Here is a 15,412-nt window from a genome sequence, read left to right on the forward strand (position 1 = left end):
GCATCCCCTATTGTTATGCCCATGCTTTGTCGGATCACCAGAATCGGCATCAACCTTTTTTAATGCTATGAATATGCTAAGATGTCTGCAGTTATCTCATTTATGAAATCATGACAACAAGGTTCACAAAGAGAACAGATGTTACACATACCTGTACCATTTATCATGTCGCAGTAAGTATCATTCCAGTAAGACAGTGAACTAAAATCAAAAGGAGAGTTTACAAATATATTTCAGCTTGTACAGTATAATTTAAAATGTAGAAAGAGGTTTAAAAGCATGATACATTGCAGGTCATTAGTTTTCGATTAATATTTCCTCTGCAAAACATTGGCTCACTCATAACTATGCTGCAACTATCTACAAGAATCATCCAGAAAGCAACAGCCATTTGCTTTTATTTGCCATGCAAGGTAATTTAACTTCCATTAACTGTCAGGTTAATCTCTTCTCTTCTTGTACCACTTGTCACTTGACTGCAGAACTCCAATAACTGTTTGTTCAGCAGCAATAACATGAAGTCCCTCCCCCTCAATACTCCAACCCATAGAGGAGCAGTGTGATGTTACTACAACAAAGGGATTGAAAACCTTGCAAAAAGATAGGATACATGATTAGATAATTGCAGGCCTGCTCTTTGGTAGCCACTCCCCGCCACAGCTAAACTGTTTTCCCAATTTCTAATTGAGAATCACTTCCAATTCAACCATGGCAGCTATCATACATACCTATTTAAGGCCCCGTTCACACTTGCGTTTTGGCAAGTAAACGGACCGGATCTTGATCGGATCCTGACCTGATCCTGATCAGAACCGTACGGTTCCGATCCGGATCCGGTCCGTTTGTATCAGGCATGCATCAGGCTGCCATCCGGATCCGTGGGCAAAAAATAGTTAAATATAAATAAAAAAATGTTCGGGTCAGCAGAAGGTGCACCTGGTGCACATGTACAATCAGGTTCCTCCGCTGTAGGCATCACCTCCACCTCCGATATTCTGCCAAACAGCTCCAGCACATCTGTCACTGCTGCTCCACTCCAGACATGCTTGGCCCATGTGTCCCCATCCGAAATGGCCGCTTGGATACGCATAGGAAGTGGGGTAGAACGTCAAGTTTTTGTAGGCAGTGTGTTCTGTGCCTTCCGTTTCCCATTGGTTTCTGTGTTCCTGATGGTGCTGTCAGGCTCAGGTCAGGCTCCGGTCAGGATGCGTGGGCCGGAGATCCGGACACAAAAAATAGTGCATTTTGGAAAAGAGTCCGGAGTCCGGATCCGGTCCGGCTCCGTACTGTATGGAACGTACGTATGTGAACGTCCGCATAGCCATTGCATGCTATGCGGAACGTACGTTCCGTTTGTACAGTATGCGGTCCGGATCAGATCCGGAAAATCCGGATAGCGAACGCTAATGTGAACCGGGCCTTTGCGCTGGAGCTTGGTCACTTGTGGCCTTGGTCAATTTGTGCCATTTAATTCCTAAGTGCCATTTATTACAAAGTGCTTTACAACTTACCAAGAATTCACCTGGGAATTCAAACAGGATTCAACAGCCACAGGACTCTGCTAGGAACTACTACTCTGCATCCTGAACTGCCTCCAATGCTGTTGCTAAAAATGCCACTGCTGGATATATGTTACACAGCCAAGTAGACTCTGCTTCTTTATTTACACAGGTTTGCTTGCACTAACTGCATACTCATATAAACTGTTAAGTGTTTGGAAATTTCCTGGTTATAATCAGAGACCCTTACCATGTTTACTGCACTTTTTCTTATGTTCTGCCTGTCTGCAAACATCTACAAGTTGCATTGCAATATGCATCCTCCCAGTGTACCACACTCCATATTCATTTCACCTGCTCTGCTTTCCTCACCTTACTCAGCTTCTCATGAACTGTTAGCTCTCCTGAAATATCTCTCTCCCTCCAGCAGCTCAAAAACCTCACAAACATTTAAATCTCATTTACATTTGCTTACTCTCTCCCTCCTACTCTTACTTGCAGCTGGTGATATATCACCTAACCCTGGGCCACAGCTTGCTGCCGGACAAGCATCCCCTGCTCGCCTGCTTCACACACTTTGCAGCCCTCTGTCCACAAATAACGTAAACATCCATCCTCGCCCCAACCTTTTTTCCATCCATCCCATCCACAAACACATGCTCCCCCTACCCTGCGGTCTCTGGAATGCCAGATCCGTCCGCAACAAACTTACAGCAGTCCACGACCTCTTCCTCTCCAAATCTCTCACCATCCTTGCACTCACTGAGACATGTCTCACCCCCTCACTCTGCCGCAGAGGCTGCCCTCTCCTATGGTGGGCTTCACCTCAGTCACACCCCCAGACCAGACAACAGGACTGGGGGAGGGGTGGGCCTGCTCCTCTCCCCATCCTGCACCTTCTGTGTCCTCCTCACATCACCTACCTCTCTACAATTCACATCATTTGAGGCCCACACCATACGCCTCTACCATCCCCTCCCTGCCATTGTTGCGGCAGCCAGACTGATACATTCTTCTCACCGCAGCGCCTCTACAACTCCGCTCTGTAAAGCACTACACTGGCTCCCCATCAGCTTTAGGATCAATTTCAAAATCCTGTGCTTTGCCTACAAATCAGTGCACAAGACCTGCCCAACCTACATCTCTGATCTGGTCCACAGGCACATACCAGCCCGCCCCCTCCGATCCTCCAATGACCTGCGCCTAGTCGCACCACGCATAACTCAGTCACACGCTCGATTGCAGGACTTCACCAGGGCCGCCCCTACTCTCTGGAACTCTCTCCCACCAGCCGTCAGACTCGCCCCCACCTTTAATTCCTTCAAACAAGCTCTCAAGACTCACCTCTTCACGCTCGCATACCCCCCTACACCAGCACTATAATATGTTCTGTTAGACCCCCTCTCAAAAGACGCACCTATTGTCTCCACCCCACCCTTTAGATTGTAAGCCTCCGGCAGGGCCCTCCTCCATAACGTATCCAGCTTGATTATGCAATCTTACTCGCAACCACCCCTCTTGTAGACTCGAACAGTCTCTATTTTGACCTATGACACTGTATTGTTATCAAATCATTTGCATGATCTTGTTTTGTTGTGAGTTTCCGTATGTTCTACCTGTATGTTAACCCATTTATCTATTGTGCAGCGCTGCGTAAGATGTTGGCGCTTTATAAATACAATAAATAATAATAATAATAATAATATAACGCCCTCCAGGCTCCACACCACAATTTCTCAATGTCCTTGCCTCCTGGCTCCCACACATCCTCTCCTCTGACCTCCCCACCATCATCCTTGGGGATTTCAATATTCCCATCGATGAACCCCAGAACTCCGTTGTGACCCGGCTACTCACCATAGCCAACTCACTTGGTCTAGTACAACAACACACCAACACCCCCACCCACACTGCAGGCCACACTCTCGACCTTATACAGTATGCACTAAATCCACCACCATTGCAGATCTTGACATCGCACCCTTTCCACCCTTGGACCATCACCTTCTCACCTTCAATCTCCTCATGGAAGGCACCTCCAAACTAACCACCCACCCACCTGGTCAATGGCAGCGAGACCTACGCAAGCTCAACCCTAGCGTCCTTGCTGACCCCCTCCATGCCCTCTCCTCCACTCTCCCCACCCTAACCTGTCCTAATCTTGCTGCAGCTCAGTATCACCAAACTCTCTCATCAGCCCTAGAAAAAGCTGCTCCACCAATATTCTGCCGCAATCGCCCCCCTAACCCCCAGCCCTGGCACACTACCCATACTTGCAACCTCCAGAGGAAAACACGCGCCACTGAATGGAAATGGAGGAAAACTCAACTTAACCAGGATATCCGACAGTACAAGACTAACCTGCTGCAGTTCCACACTGCCCTTGTTCATGCGAAGCAGGAATACTTTACCAAGCTCATCGGAGCACAAGCTTACAACCCCTGGCGTCTTTTTGCAACTTTCAACTCCCTGCTTAAACCCCCCCCCCCCCCCCCCCCATCTTCTGTTCTCTCCCTCTCTGCCACAGATTTAGCCATCCACTTCACCAACAAAATTGTTTCCATCCATCAGGAAATATCCAATCTTCAATCTACACCTCCCACTCCCTCCCAACCAGCTCCTCCACCACCCTATCCTCCCCTCACCTCCTTCACTCCTACTACCATGGAGGAAGTCAACCACCTACTGCAGACTTCCCATACCACTACTCCCCCCCCCCTTGATCCCATCCCTGCTGATTTACTCCAGCCTCACTTCAAGGAATTGGCCCCAGTCCTCACTACCCTGTTTAACCTCTCCCTATCCACAGGCACCTTCCCCTCAGACTTCAAGCAGGCCACTGCACTACCCCTGCTCAAGAAACCCTCCCTCGACCCCTCACTACCCTCCAACTACCGCCCTATCTCCCACCTCTCCTTTGCATCAAAACTCCTTGAGCGTCTGGTTCACAAACGTCTGACCCAATACCTCAATGCCAACTCACTGCTAGACCCACTGCAATCTGGATTTCAGCCTGCCCACTCAACTGAAACTGCTCTCACCAAAGTGGTCAATGACCTTGCCTAAGCTAAAGCTGACTGTAAATACTCCATTCTCCTCCTCCTTGACCTTTCAGCAACTTTTGACACAGTAGATCATCCCCTACTCCTCCAGTCCCTCCAGTCCATGGGCATTCACAATCTTGCCCTGACCTGGCTTTCATCCTACCTCTCCAACCACTCCTTCATGACCTCCTTCAATGTGTCCTCATCCACCCCCAACCACCTCTCGGTGGGAGTCCCCCAAGGCTCGGTCCTTGGCCCCCTACTGTTCTCCCTATACACATCCTCCATTGGCAAGGTTATCTCTTCCCTGAGTTTTAACTATCATCTTTATGCAGATGACACCCAGTTCTACCTCCACACCCCTGACATATCCACCACTACCATGGACAAGGTCTCCTCCTGCCTATCAGCCATCTCCTCCTGGATGTCCACTAGGTTCCTGAAACTAAATCTAGACAAAACAGAATTTATGATCTTCCCACCCCGGCCATCCATGAACCTCCCAGATGTGCATGTCACTGTTAACCACACTACCATTCACCCTACCTCTCAAGCCCGATGTCTGGGTGTCATCCTGGACTCCGCACTCTCTTTCACGCCCCACATCCAAAACCTCACAAAGTCCTGCAACTTCCACCTTTGTAACATCTGTAAGATTCGCCCATTCTAGACCTCTGCCACCACCAAACTCCTCATCCATGCCCTCATTATTTCCCGCCTTGACTACTGCAATGCCTTTCTGTCTGGTCTCCCTATGACCTGAATTGCCCCACTACAGTCTATCATGAATGCATAAGTCAGAATTATCCACTTCTCCCATCGCTCCACCACGGTGGCTCCCCTCTGTGAATCCCTCCACTGGCTTCCTAACCAGTCCAGAATCAGATTCAAGATACTGTGTCTGACCTACAAATCTGTCCACAAAACCTGTCCAACCTACATTTCCGATCTTACTCAGAAGTACACACCTAGCCACTCACTCCGCTCTTCCAATGAACTTTGCCTGACCTCCCCCCGCATCAGCCAGTCCCATGCACGCATCCAGGACGTCTCAAGAGCTGCTTCAACCCTATGGAACTCCCTATCCCCACCCATTAGGGCAGCCCCCTACTTCAACATCTTCAAGAAGACCCTCAAAACTCAACTTTTCACTCTGGCCTACTACCCCTCACAAGTGCTCTAAACCCACAGCTGAACTCTGGTCCCCTACCTTTCGTGTCCCTACCTCTCCCTCTAGATTGTAAGCCTTTGGGCAGGGTCCTCCTCCTTTTGTGTCCTACCTGATCATGCATCTCCATTACTGTGAACCCATGCTATGCATTTGAGTGAACCTAACTTGCCTAATCTCCATGCTCCATCCAGTGACTGACTAAGCATTACCATGTACTCATACTGTGATACGTGATCTGTTTTTTCTTGTATTCCTGTATGGTCGTATTGCTGTATGTCACCCCTAAATATTGTCTGTAACCTAAACTAATGTCCAACGCTGCGTAATATAATGGTGCTTTATAAACACAATAAATAAATGATGTGGAGAAATAATCAGAAAATACAAGTTACAGCAGTGAGTCTAAAGGAAAATAAATGTAATGTTTCTGTAATTGATTAAATGAAAACGCCTGTTACTTTCCAGATGACCCCCTTATTAATATTACATGCATTGAGTGTTGCACAGATTTCAGAAGAGCCAAAATATAAATAAGATATTACTGACAATGCACACAGCATAATCGTTCATTTGTGAAATTTAACAGCAATAGTGCCGTCATCATGATCTGAATCTGACTGATCATGAATCTAACAGCAGACAACAAACTATTTACCTTTCCCCCATGTATTTATCGATTATGGCAACTTTACTGATATCCTCCTTTCCATTGAACACAATGTAAGGCCCGTCACTCGTTCCATTATACTGAATGTAATGAAATCAAAATATATGTTGATTCAATATGAAGTATGTAAGAATATTAATTTAGAAAGAAATATCAATATATACTGTAACTAGAAGTACATATTAATGTATAACTAGAATATGTTATCAGTTTACTCTTTAATGTCTACATGTTACAGCAACTCTACTGCTCAGTATATCTCTGCCAATCTGTTTCTCTGCTGCTATCCATTTAAAAAAAGGTTTAGGCATTACAGAGCCTCTTTTAAAACAGAATTCCAAGCACAACATGCTCTAAATAAATGCATTGTTAGGTAAGGAAAAATTTTTATATATATATATATATATATATATATATATATATATATATATATATATATATATATATATATATATATACACACACATATATACAGGATCTTCTCAAAAAATTAGCATATTGTGAGAAAGTTCATTATTTTCTGTAATGTACTGATAAACATTAGACTTTCATATATTTTAGATTCAGATACACACAACTGAAGTAGTTCAAGCCTTTTATTGTTTTAATATTGATGATTTTGGCATACAGCTCATGAAAACCCAAATTTCCTTTCTCAAAAAATTAGCATATTTCATCCGACCAATAAAGGAAAAGTGTTTTTAAAACAAAAAAAGTCAACCTTCAAATAATTATGTTCAGTTATGCACTTAATAATTGGTCGGGAATCCTTTTGCAGAAATGACTGCTTCAGTGCGGCATGGCATGGAGGCAATCAGCCTGTGGCACTGCTCAGGGGTTATGGAGGCCCAGGATGCTTCGATAGCGGCCTTAAGCTCATCCAGAGTGTTGGGTCTTGCGTCTCTCAACTTTCTCTTCAAAATATCCCACAGATTCTCTATGGGGTTCAGGTCAGGAGAGTTGGCAGGCCAATTGAGCACAGTAATACCATGGTCAGTAAACCATTTACCAGTGGTTTTGGCACTGTGAGCAGGTGCCAGGTTGTGCTGAAAAATGAAATTTTCATCTCCATAAAGCTTTTCAGCAGATGGAAGCATGAAGTGCTCCAAAATCTCCTGATAGCTAGCTGCATTGACCCTGCCCTTGATAAAACACAGTGAACCAACACCAGCAGCTGCCATGGCACCCCAGACCATCACTGACTGTGGGTACTTGACACTGGACTTCAGGCATTTTGGCATTTCCCTCTCCCCAGTCTTCCTCCAGACTCTGGCACCTTGATTTCCGAAATGACATGTAAAAGTTGCTTTCATCCGAAAAAAGTACTTTGGACCACTGAGCAACAGTCCAGTGCTGCTTCTCTGTAGCCCAGGTCAGGTGCTTCTGCCGCTGTTTCTGGTTCAAAAGTGGGTTCATGCTTCCATCTGCTGAAAAGCTTTATGGAGATGAAGATTTCATTTTTCAGCACAACCTGGCACCTACTCACAGTGCCAAAACCACTGGTAAATGGTTTACTGACCATAGTATTACTGTGCTCAATTGGCCTGCCAACTCTCCTAACCTGAACCCCATAGAGAATCTGTGGGATATTGTGAAGAGAAAGTTGAGAGACGCAAGATCCAACACTCTGGATGAGCTTAAGGCAGCTATCGAAGCACCCTGGGCCTCCATAACCCCTGAGCAGTGCCACAGGCTGATTGCCTCCATGCCATGCCGCATTGAAGCAGTCATTTCTGCAAAAGGATTCCCGACCAAGTATTGAGTACATAACTGAACATAATTATTTGAAGGTTGACTTTTTTGTTTTAAAAACACTTCTCTTTTATTGGTCGGATGAAATATGCTAATTTTTTGAGGAAGGAAATTTGGGTTTTCATGAGCTATATGCCAAAATAATCAATATTAAAACAATAAAAGGCTTGAACTACTTCAGTTGTGTGTATTTGAATCTAAAATATATGAAAGTCTAATGTTTATCAGTACTTTACAGAAAATAATGAACTTCATCACAATATGCAAATTTTTTGAGAAGATCCTGTATATATATATATATATATATATATATATATATATATATATATACACACACATGCCTAACATAATTCAGATGTAGAACAATATAAGGCTTTCATATCACTCCTTTGTTGACAGTATTATACAATGTTATAAATAAACCTATATAACTGAAAACCAAAATACTATTTTCTTTGCTACTAATGTTCTATTTATTATCCATACTAAACACGGAATTCAGGGTGAGCTCTCTCACTCTTTTGTGTCTTGGAATGTGTTACACATTTTATTCATGTTACTTTTGTATATACAATACAATAACATTTCTATAGCGCTTTTCTCCAATTGACGTGAAAGAGAACCTGAACTGAAAATAAAATGTCAAAATAACCATAGACATGTCATACTTACCTCCTGTGTAGTCTACTCCTCAATCTTTTTCTCCTCCCCTGCGTCCCATTTGTCCACTGTGATCAATGGATTTCTCCGTCCTTCATTTTAAAAATGGCCATTACCCCATAACATCTTCCTGGTCAGCACACTGTTTAACTGCAATATCACCCACTTGAGCCATAGGGAAACATGGACATTACCTTGCACATTCAGTTGTAACTGACAGCTGCTGATATATACTGTAACTGACAGCAACTGGTAAATGTTAGTTCTGACAAAATATTATCAGAACTGGAAGGGATCACTGTAAGAAGAAAATGGTGAGCCTCTGAGAGGAACTGACGCTGAGGTTAGTATGTAATATTCATTTGCAGTTACGTTGTGTGTTTATTTGAAATAATTTTCCTCGCTTTAGGTTCCCTATAAGCTTACTGGTCTATAATTTCTCGGATCTGATTTTTTTCCCCTTCTTAAATAATGGGAAAACGTAGGCTGAATGTCAATCTGTTGGAACTCTGCTAGTTGATAGTCACAAAAGATAAGATAAAGGGGTTTATCGATAACTGAACTTAATTCCCTTAGGACGCAAGAATGTATGCCATCCGGGCCAGGTGCCTTACTATTTGTATGTTATTTAGTCTTGCCTTCACTTCTTCCTGCATTAAAGAGACACTGAAGAGAAAGAAAATATATGATATAATGATTTGTATGTGTACTACAGCTCAGAAAAAAACATTAGCAGCAGAGACACAAGTCTAATATTGTTTCCAGTAAAGGAAGAGCTAAGAAACTCCAGTTATTTATGCAAATTAGCCATTGAGCTCCATGACTTTCAAAGTCGCAGAGACCTCTGCCAGACACTTGAGATAATAAGGTTTAAAAGACAATGTTTTTTTTCCCTCTGTAGGGAAGATTTTCCAGAGCAGGCTAGTGAACATTTGAACACATTTAGAATGCTGAGTAGTGTCTAAACTGCAAATATTAGAATGATGCAATGTTATAAAAAACACTATATAACTGAAAATAAAAATATTACAACATTTTCTTTGCTACTAAAATTCTAGTAATTATCTGTATTACACAACCAATTGATTATAATCATAATTTTTTCGCTTCAGTTTAAATATTTAATATTACAATTGGAAGATTGAGACCCTTCCGCATCTGAAATTTGAAACCACAATGTTTTCCTTGTGAAGACAGAAGCAAAGAAAGCATTTAATAACTCTGCCCTACCTTGGTCATCCACCATTGAGTTCCCACCCTCATCCTTTAGTAGTCCAATACAGTCAACCTTTCTTTATTTAGAGTTGATGTACTCATAAAACTTCTTTGGGTTAGATTTGATATCCCTAGCGATTTTGATTTTTAGCTTCAATCTTTGCCAGTCTAATTTCTTTTTTACAACTTTTATTGCACGCCCTACAATTGCACAGACAGGAGCTTAGCAACAGTGGTTAGCACCAGATTTTTCAGTCTATAGAAGAATTTGTCAGCACGCTACTCTGAAGCCCAAGAGAGTTTTGCTCACAAGTTTTGAACATGATAAAATCCATAATCAGGCTGACAGTCATTTCAGGGGCATGCAGGCCTATCTTGCTGAATGTAAGACCAAGCAATAAATGGCATGTGGTGAAATGCGGCATTTATGATTTAAATGAATCTGAAGCAAACATAAACTTATGAGATTATTATTAAGCACCAACATATTCAGTGGCACTGTACAAAGCATGAAACAAAAATGGGGTACCAAATAATGCAGACAATGGTGTACACTAATATACAAAATACAGAATGCGTACAATATACAGAATCCGGTAATTACAGTGACAAAAGTAACATGAATAAATGTGTAACAAATTCCAGGACACAAAAGGGTGAGAGAGCTCACCCTGAATTGTATGTATAGTACGGAAAATAAATAGAACATTAGCAGCAAAGAATCTCATATTTTTGTTTTCAGTTATATAGCTTTATTTATTACATTGTATAATACTGTCACCGTTGCAGTTTAGAATTTACATTTTGCTATTTAAGCTGCAAAAGAAGCAGTAACAAATGACCCTTTGCACATTCCAGCAGAAAAACCTTATCTCAAGCTGTCTGTTAGGGCTGGTGCACACCAAGAGCACTTCTGAGCGTTTTTAAAAACGTTAGAGCTTTGAAAAGCAATGCGATTTTTTTTCCCAAATGTAAATGCGGGTCCTGAAGCATTTCTGATGTGATTCAGCCTCGACCTTAAGTATAGGAAAAGTGGAAAAATCACTCTAACACTAGAACAGAGCAATTTTCCAGGCATTATTTAAAAAAAATAGCTGTTCACTTCCAGCTCAAACTGTACCGTGGCAGGACGTGCCCTCGACGCCGCTCCGGAGGCTCCCGGTCTTCGCTGGTGGCTCACCCGACCTGGCCAGGCCAGCTTTCTGGTCGGGCTTCTCCTTGCGCTCCAACGTGCATCTTACGCGGTCGCGCTGACATCAGACATCCTACAGACTGTACTGCGCAGGCGCAGAACTGCTGCGCCTGCGCAGTACAGCCTGGAGGACGTCCAATGACGTTGGCACGTCCTGCCTGCCACAGGCTGGAGGAAGCCCCAGGTAAGTTACGACAAAACGCCAGTAGTACTGGAAAAGTATTTATTTAATACTCAAAATAGACAATGTGTTTCGCGGTCACTAGCCCACTTCCTCAGATCAATACTCAGTACCTTGCAGCAAGGTTAGTAGGCTATGGGTGCCTCTGATGACATCCTTTGTAGTAGTTAGAGGTGCCAGCAGAATAAAAATTAGTAGTCTATTAAAACCAAATAAAAAATTGGGGGACCGAGGTGGATCAGGCTCCCCAATATATATGACACAACCACCATATATGGTATCCAGAATATATATTTAATCAGTACTCCACATAAAATTATACAACGCGTTTCGAGGAAGCAGGCTTGGGACCCGCAAAATGTGTTGCATAATTTTATGTGGAGTACTGATTAAATATATATTTTTAAGGATACCATATATGGTGGTTGTGTCATATATATTGGGTAGACGGATCCACCCCGGTCCCCAAATTTTTTATTTGGTTTTAATAGACTACTATTTTTTATTCTGCTGGTGCCTCTGTAACTACTACAAATATTATTATCCACCTGGTGGATGGGTGTGTGCACCCTTACTTTTCTTCTACGGAGAGCGACTTCTTAGCCTGAGTGGGGACAAGCTTAATATCCCCATATACGATTGGAGTGGTTGCCTGAGGTCGGCAACCCAGACTTGTGAGTATAGCCATATCTGCTGAACAAATTGAAGATTACCTTATATCAACAATAATACACTATTGGGGGCTCTCGGTTGTTCTTTCTTTTTGTCTTTCTGATGACATCCTATTCACCTTGCTGCAAGGCACTGTGTATTGACCTGAGGAAGCGGCCTAGTACCTGTGAAACTCATTGTCTATTTTGTGTTTTAAATAAATACTTTTCCAGTATTACTGGTGTTTTTGTCATCAGATGAGGTAAGAGATTACCTCTCATTCTTATTTTAACTATTAGACGTTTATATCTATTTTTACACTTGGGCATCCTTACAAGTATACAGATAACCCTCCTTTGGAGGCAATAGTTTTTTCCCCTAAAAACTACAAACCCAGGAAAGCGACCATCCAGCTTCCAGCAAGACATGGAAAGCCAAGCGGGGCATATACGGTGGTTGCAGGGATCTGCAACCAACCGACTCTTGTGAGTATAGCTGTATACACTTACAACTTTCCATTGATTAATGATACTACACCATTGGGCTCCTGGTCTCTCTGTATACCTAGGTATTCTTGAGTAGAAGGTCACTACAAGGATCACTAAACCCCTCATATAAGCTTCAAGCATGCAAGTGAAAGCTTTTTCTCTTGTTGGAACCTTGGTACATTGTAGCATTTACCTCACTGATAGGGAACTACAGCATACACATTTCCTGCAGAGAACAACTTCTGACAGCAGGCAATAAAAAAAAAAGGTCAATAGGTCATGTATTGTTGCTCAGGGACACTTAACAGAATGCAATTGAGCAAAGAAAATAAAACATTAAAAACTACTTTGTACATTTTTAAACATAAAATAAAACCATGGGATAGCTAAAAAAAAAAGAAAAAAAAAATAGGTGTAGGAGGATAGATGCAATTGTTTATTTTCAAGTTGGGTTTGCTTTAACACTGAGTGCTTGTAAATGGGGTGATTTTCCAAAAGTTGATCAAAGATAAAAGATGGGAGAATTCAGCATTCATCTTTTTTTAGTAAACAGATCACCTACAGGATTGCATTTACATCTATATACTAATACAGTTATTTCATAAAGTATGAAACTGTTATACAATCTCTAATCTTCCATTATGGGATGTGTTAGGTTCAGTAATACAATATTACAATACATACCGGATAGAACACTCCAATGTTTTTATCAGGCATGATTTGATCTGGTATCTCTGCCAGGAAGGGACATCTGTAGCCCCATAGGAATTCCTTAACACTTCTTTCTTGGAACAGCGATGAGTTAGTTGTCCTAATTAACGTATCAATTAATAATGGTGCGTCAATCAAGGCAGGGACAGCCTGATTTAAACAATAAACAGTAGTAAGTAAAAGGATATTAACAGGAGATCAAGACATATTGATTTTATCTTTTAGACATAAGTAACTTGGTTGTAGCTGTGTGACACAAGCACCAGTATGGATTATAAATGTTATATGTGCCAGTCACCTTCTGCATGAAAAACATCAAGGTGATAGCTAAACTCATCATATGTCCATCGTGTCTGAAAGTGTCTTCTCCAATAACATTTACTGCAGCTGTGATTCTGTTTTTGAGCTCATTCAAGTCAGCAGGTAATGGTGGAACATAAGCAGATATTTTAACATATCCCCACAAGAAAAAAAGTCACATGATAAGGATGAGATATGTAGAAAGGCCCAAGCATGTGTATATGTGTGTTAAGGTATTAGAGAAGAGAGAATGCCCTCCTTTTTCCCTTCCCCTTAGCTAGCACTTATTTCATATGCCATAATTTGCATACTTATTTATTTGTAAATAAACCTACTTTATATCAAGTGGTCAGGGCCGGATTTGTACTTTCCAGTGCCCTAGGCCTGCTGTCACCAAGCGCCCCCCCCCCCCCCCCCCCCAAAAAAAAATTGTCCAACACTCTGACTAGTGATCATTGGTTTGAATGGTCTCATCTCAGTTGTGCTGCTCGGCCTCCCATTCAACAAATAATCCCTGTAATTTGCGCTCCTGCCCGAATGTGCACAGCAGCCGATAGTGTTCTGGGCATGCATACTTGTGAAATGACGCTGATGTATGATCGGTACTTGTCAAGAATGCATGACACTGTACCGGCCTCGGTTGCTGTGCACATCTGGGCAGGAGCAGGAAATTACAGGGAGTGCAAGTGGCCAGAGCATGCGCTGCTTCTTTATCCTCTGTGCGACTGGCTGCAGTCGGAGCCACAAACAGGTGGCAGGGCAGAGCAATGGAGAAAAGCCCATCCAAAACAGAGAACAAGTAAGTAGCAAACATCCTGTCAAGACCCACTTTGGATGTTCTGTTGTAATTATAGTGGACCTGAACTCAGAACTTCCTCTCTGCTCTAAAAGATACGCAACAACATAACCTTTCAACAAAAACATTTTTGTTACAGCTGATACAAATCCTGCAATAAATCTGCAGTGTGTCTACTTCCTGCTTTTATGGAAGCAGACATTTTTAACATCCTGTGCTTTCAAATGAGCTTAGCTGTTGTGGCAGTCGGGTGACACAGTGTAGAGATCAAATTACAACTTGTGACACAGAGGAGGTGGAATTAGACAGGCTCTCGAAATACATACAGGGTGCATATCTCTGTTTTCCTTCTGTTCTGTGCAAGAGTTCAGCTCCACTTTAAAGCATCTGAATGACATTTATTTATATTTGCTGAAAAATCTATGCATCTCTTTTGAATGCTGAATGTACATATGGTGATGTGCTCTAACATATTGGCAGTATACAGGAGCAAAGTCTGAAGAACGCTTATTTAAATTGCCTTTAAAACTTTTTTTTAGGGTAAATGAGGCATGTAACATCATGTTTTTTTAATGATGTGGGGACTTAAAATCCCTCTCTCTCTCTCAGATGGGAAATCCGAGTTTGCTCGGATAGTGCTATTCAGATTTTAAAAAATATCCGAATTGCTATTCAAAGTTCGGATAGTGGAAAAAGTTCAGATTATCTGGGTAGTTCCGATACCCAAATATTGGATGAGCACCACTGCTCAGGTGTATTTAAAATGACAGTTTAGCAATGAAAGGAAAAAAACAAACATTTTTTTATCCATAGATGGTAGGAGGACAGAAAATGAGTCAGGAAAGAGTTAAGGAAGAGAAGCGACCACTGCTACTAGGAAAAAAAAAGAAAGACCCTCATAAATTAGGATTAGATAAATTAACAAATGCTGGGGTCAGTGTCAAAGCTATAAAAGAGGTGAAGAAGAAACTGCAGAGCTCTCTGATGTTTGGGAATGCCTGCATTAAAACTCAGCAGAACTTAGTTCTATCTGCTTTGTAATGTAAATCTCTGGTATTTCTCACATCGATCTGTAAGTCTATCAT

The 15,412-nt window shown here is 42.2% G+C and overlaps 1 protein-coding gene across 1 annotated transcript in view; it reads right to left on the bottom strand.

The window, feature by feature from the left end:
- LOC137562292 (platelet glycoprotein 4-like) overlaps nt 1–15,412 on the bottom strand; it is a 92,729-nt gene that overhangs the window by 55,498 nt on the left and 21,819 nt on the right. The window contains exons 4-6 of the mRNA XM_068273626.1: nt 13,205–13,381; nt 6,370–6,461; nt 152–201 (exon numbers count right to left, since the gene is read on the bottom strand). Coding sequence (XP_068129727.1) covers nt 152–201; nt 6,370–6,461; nt 13,205–13,381 — 319 coding nt within the window. The remainder of the gene's footprint in view (nt 1–151; nt 202–6,369; nt 6,462–13,204; nt 13,382–15,412) is intronic.

Source organism: Hyperolius riggenbachi, chromosome 3, assembly GCF_040937935.1.
Source record: "Hyperolius riggenbachi isolate aHypRig1 chromosome 3, aHypRig1.pri, whole genome shotgun sequence".
Lineage (NCBI taxonomy): Eukaryota > Metazoa > Chordata > Amphibia > Anura > Hyperoliidae > Hyperolius > Hyperolius riggenbachi.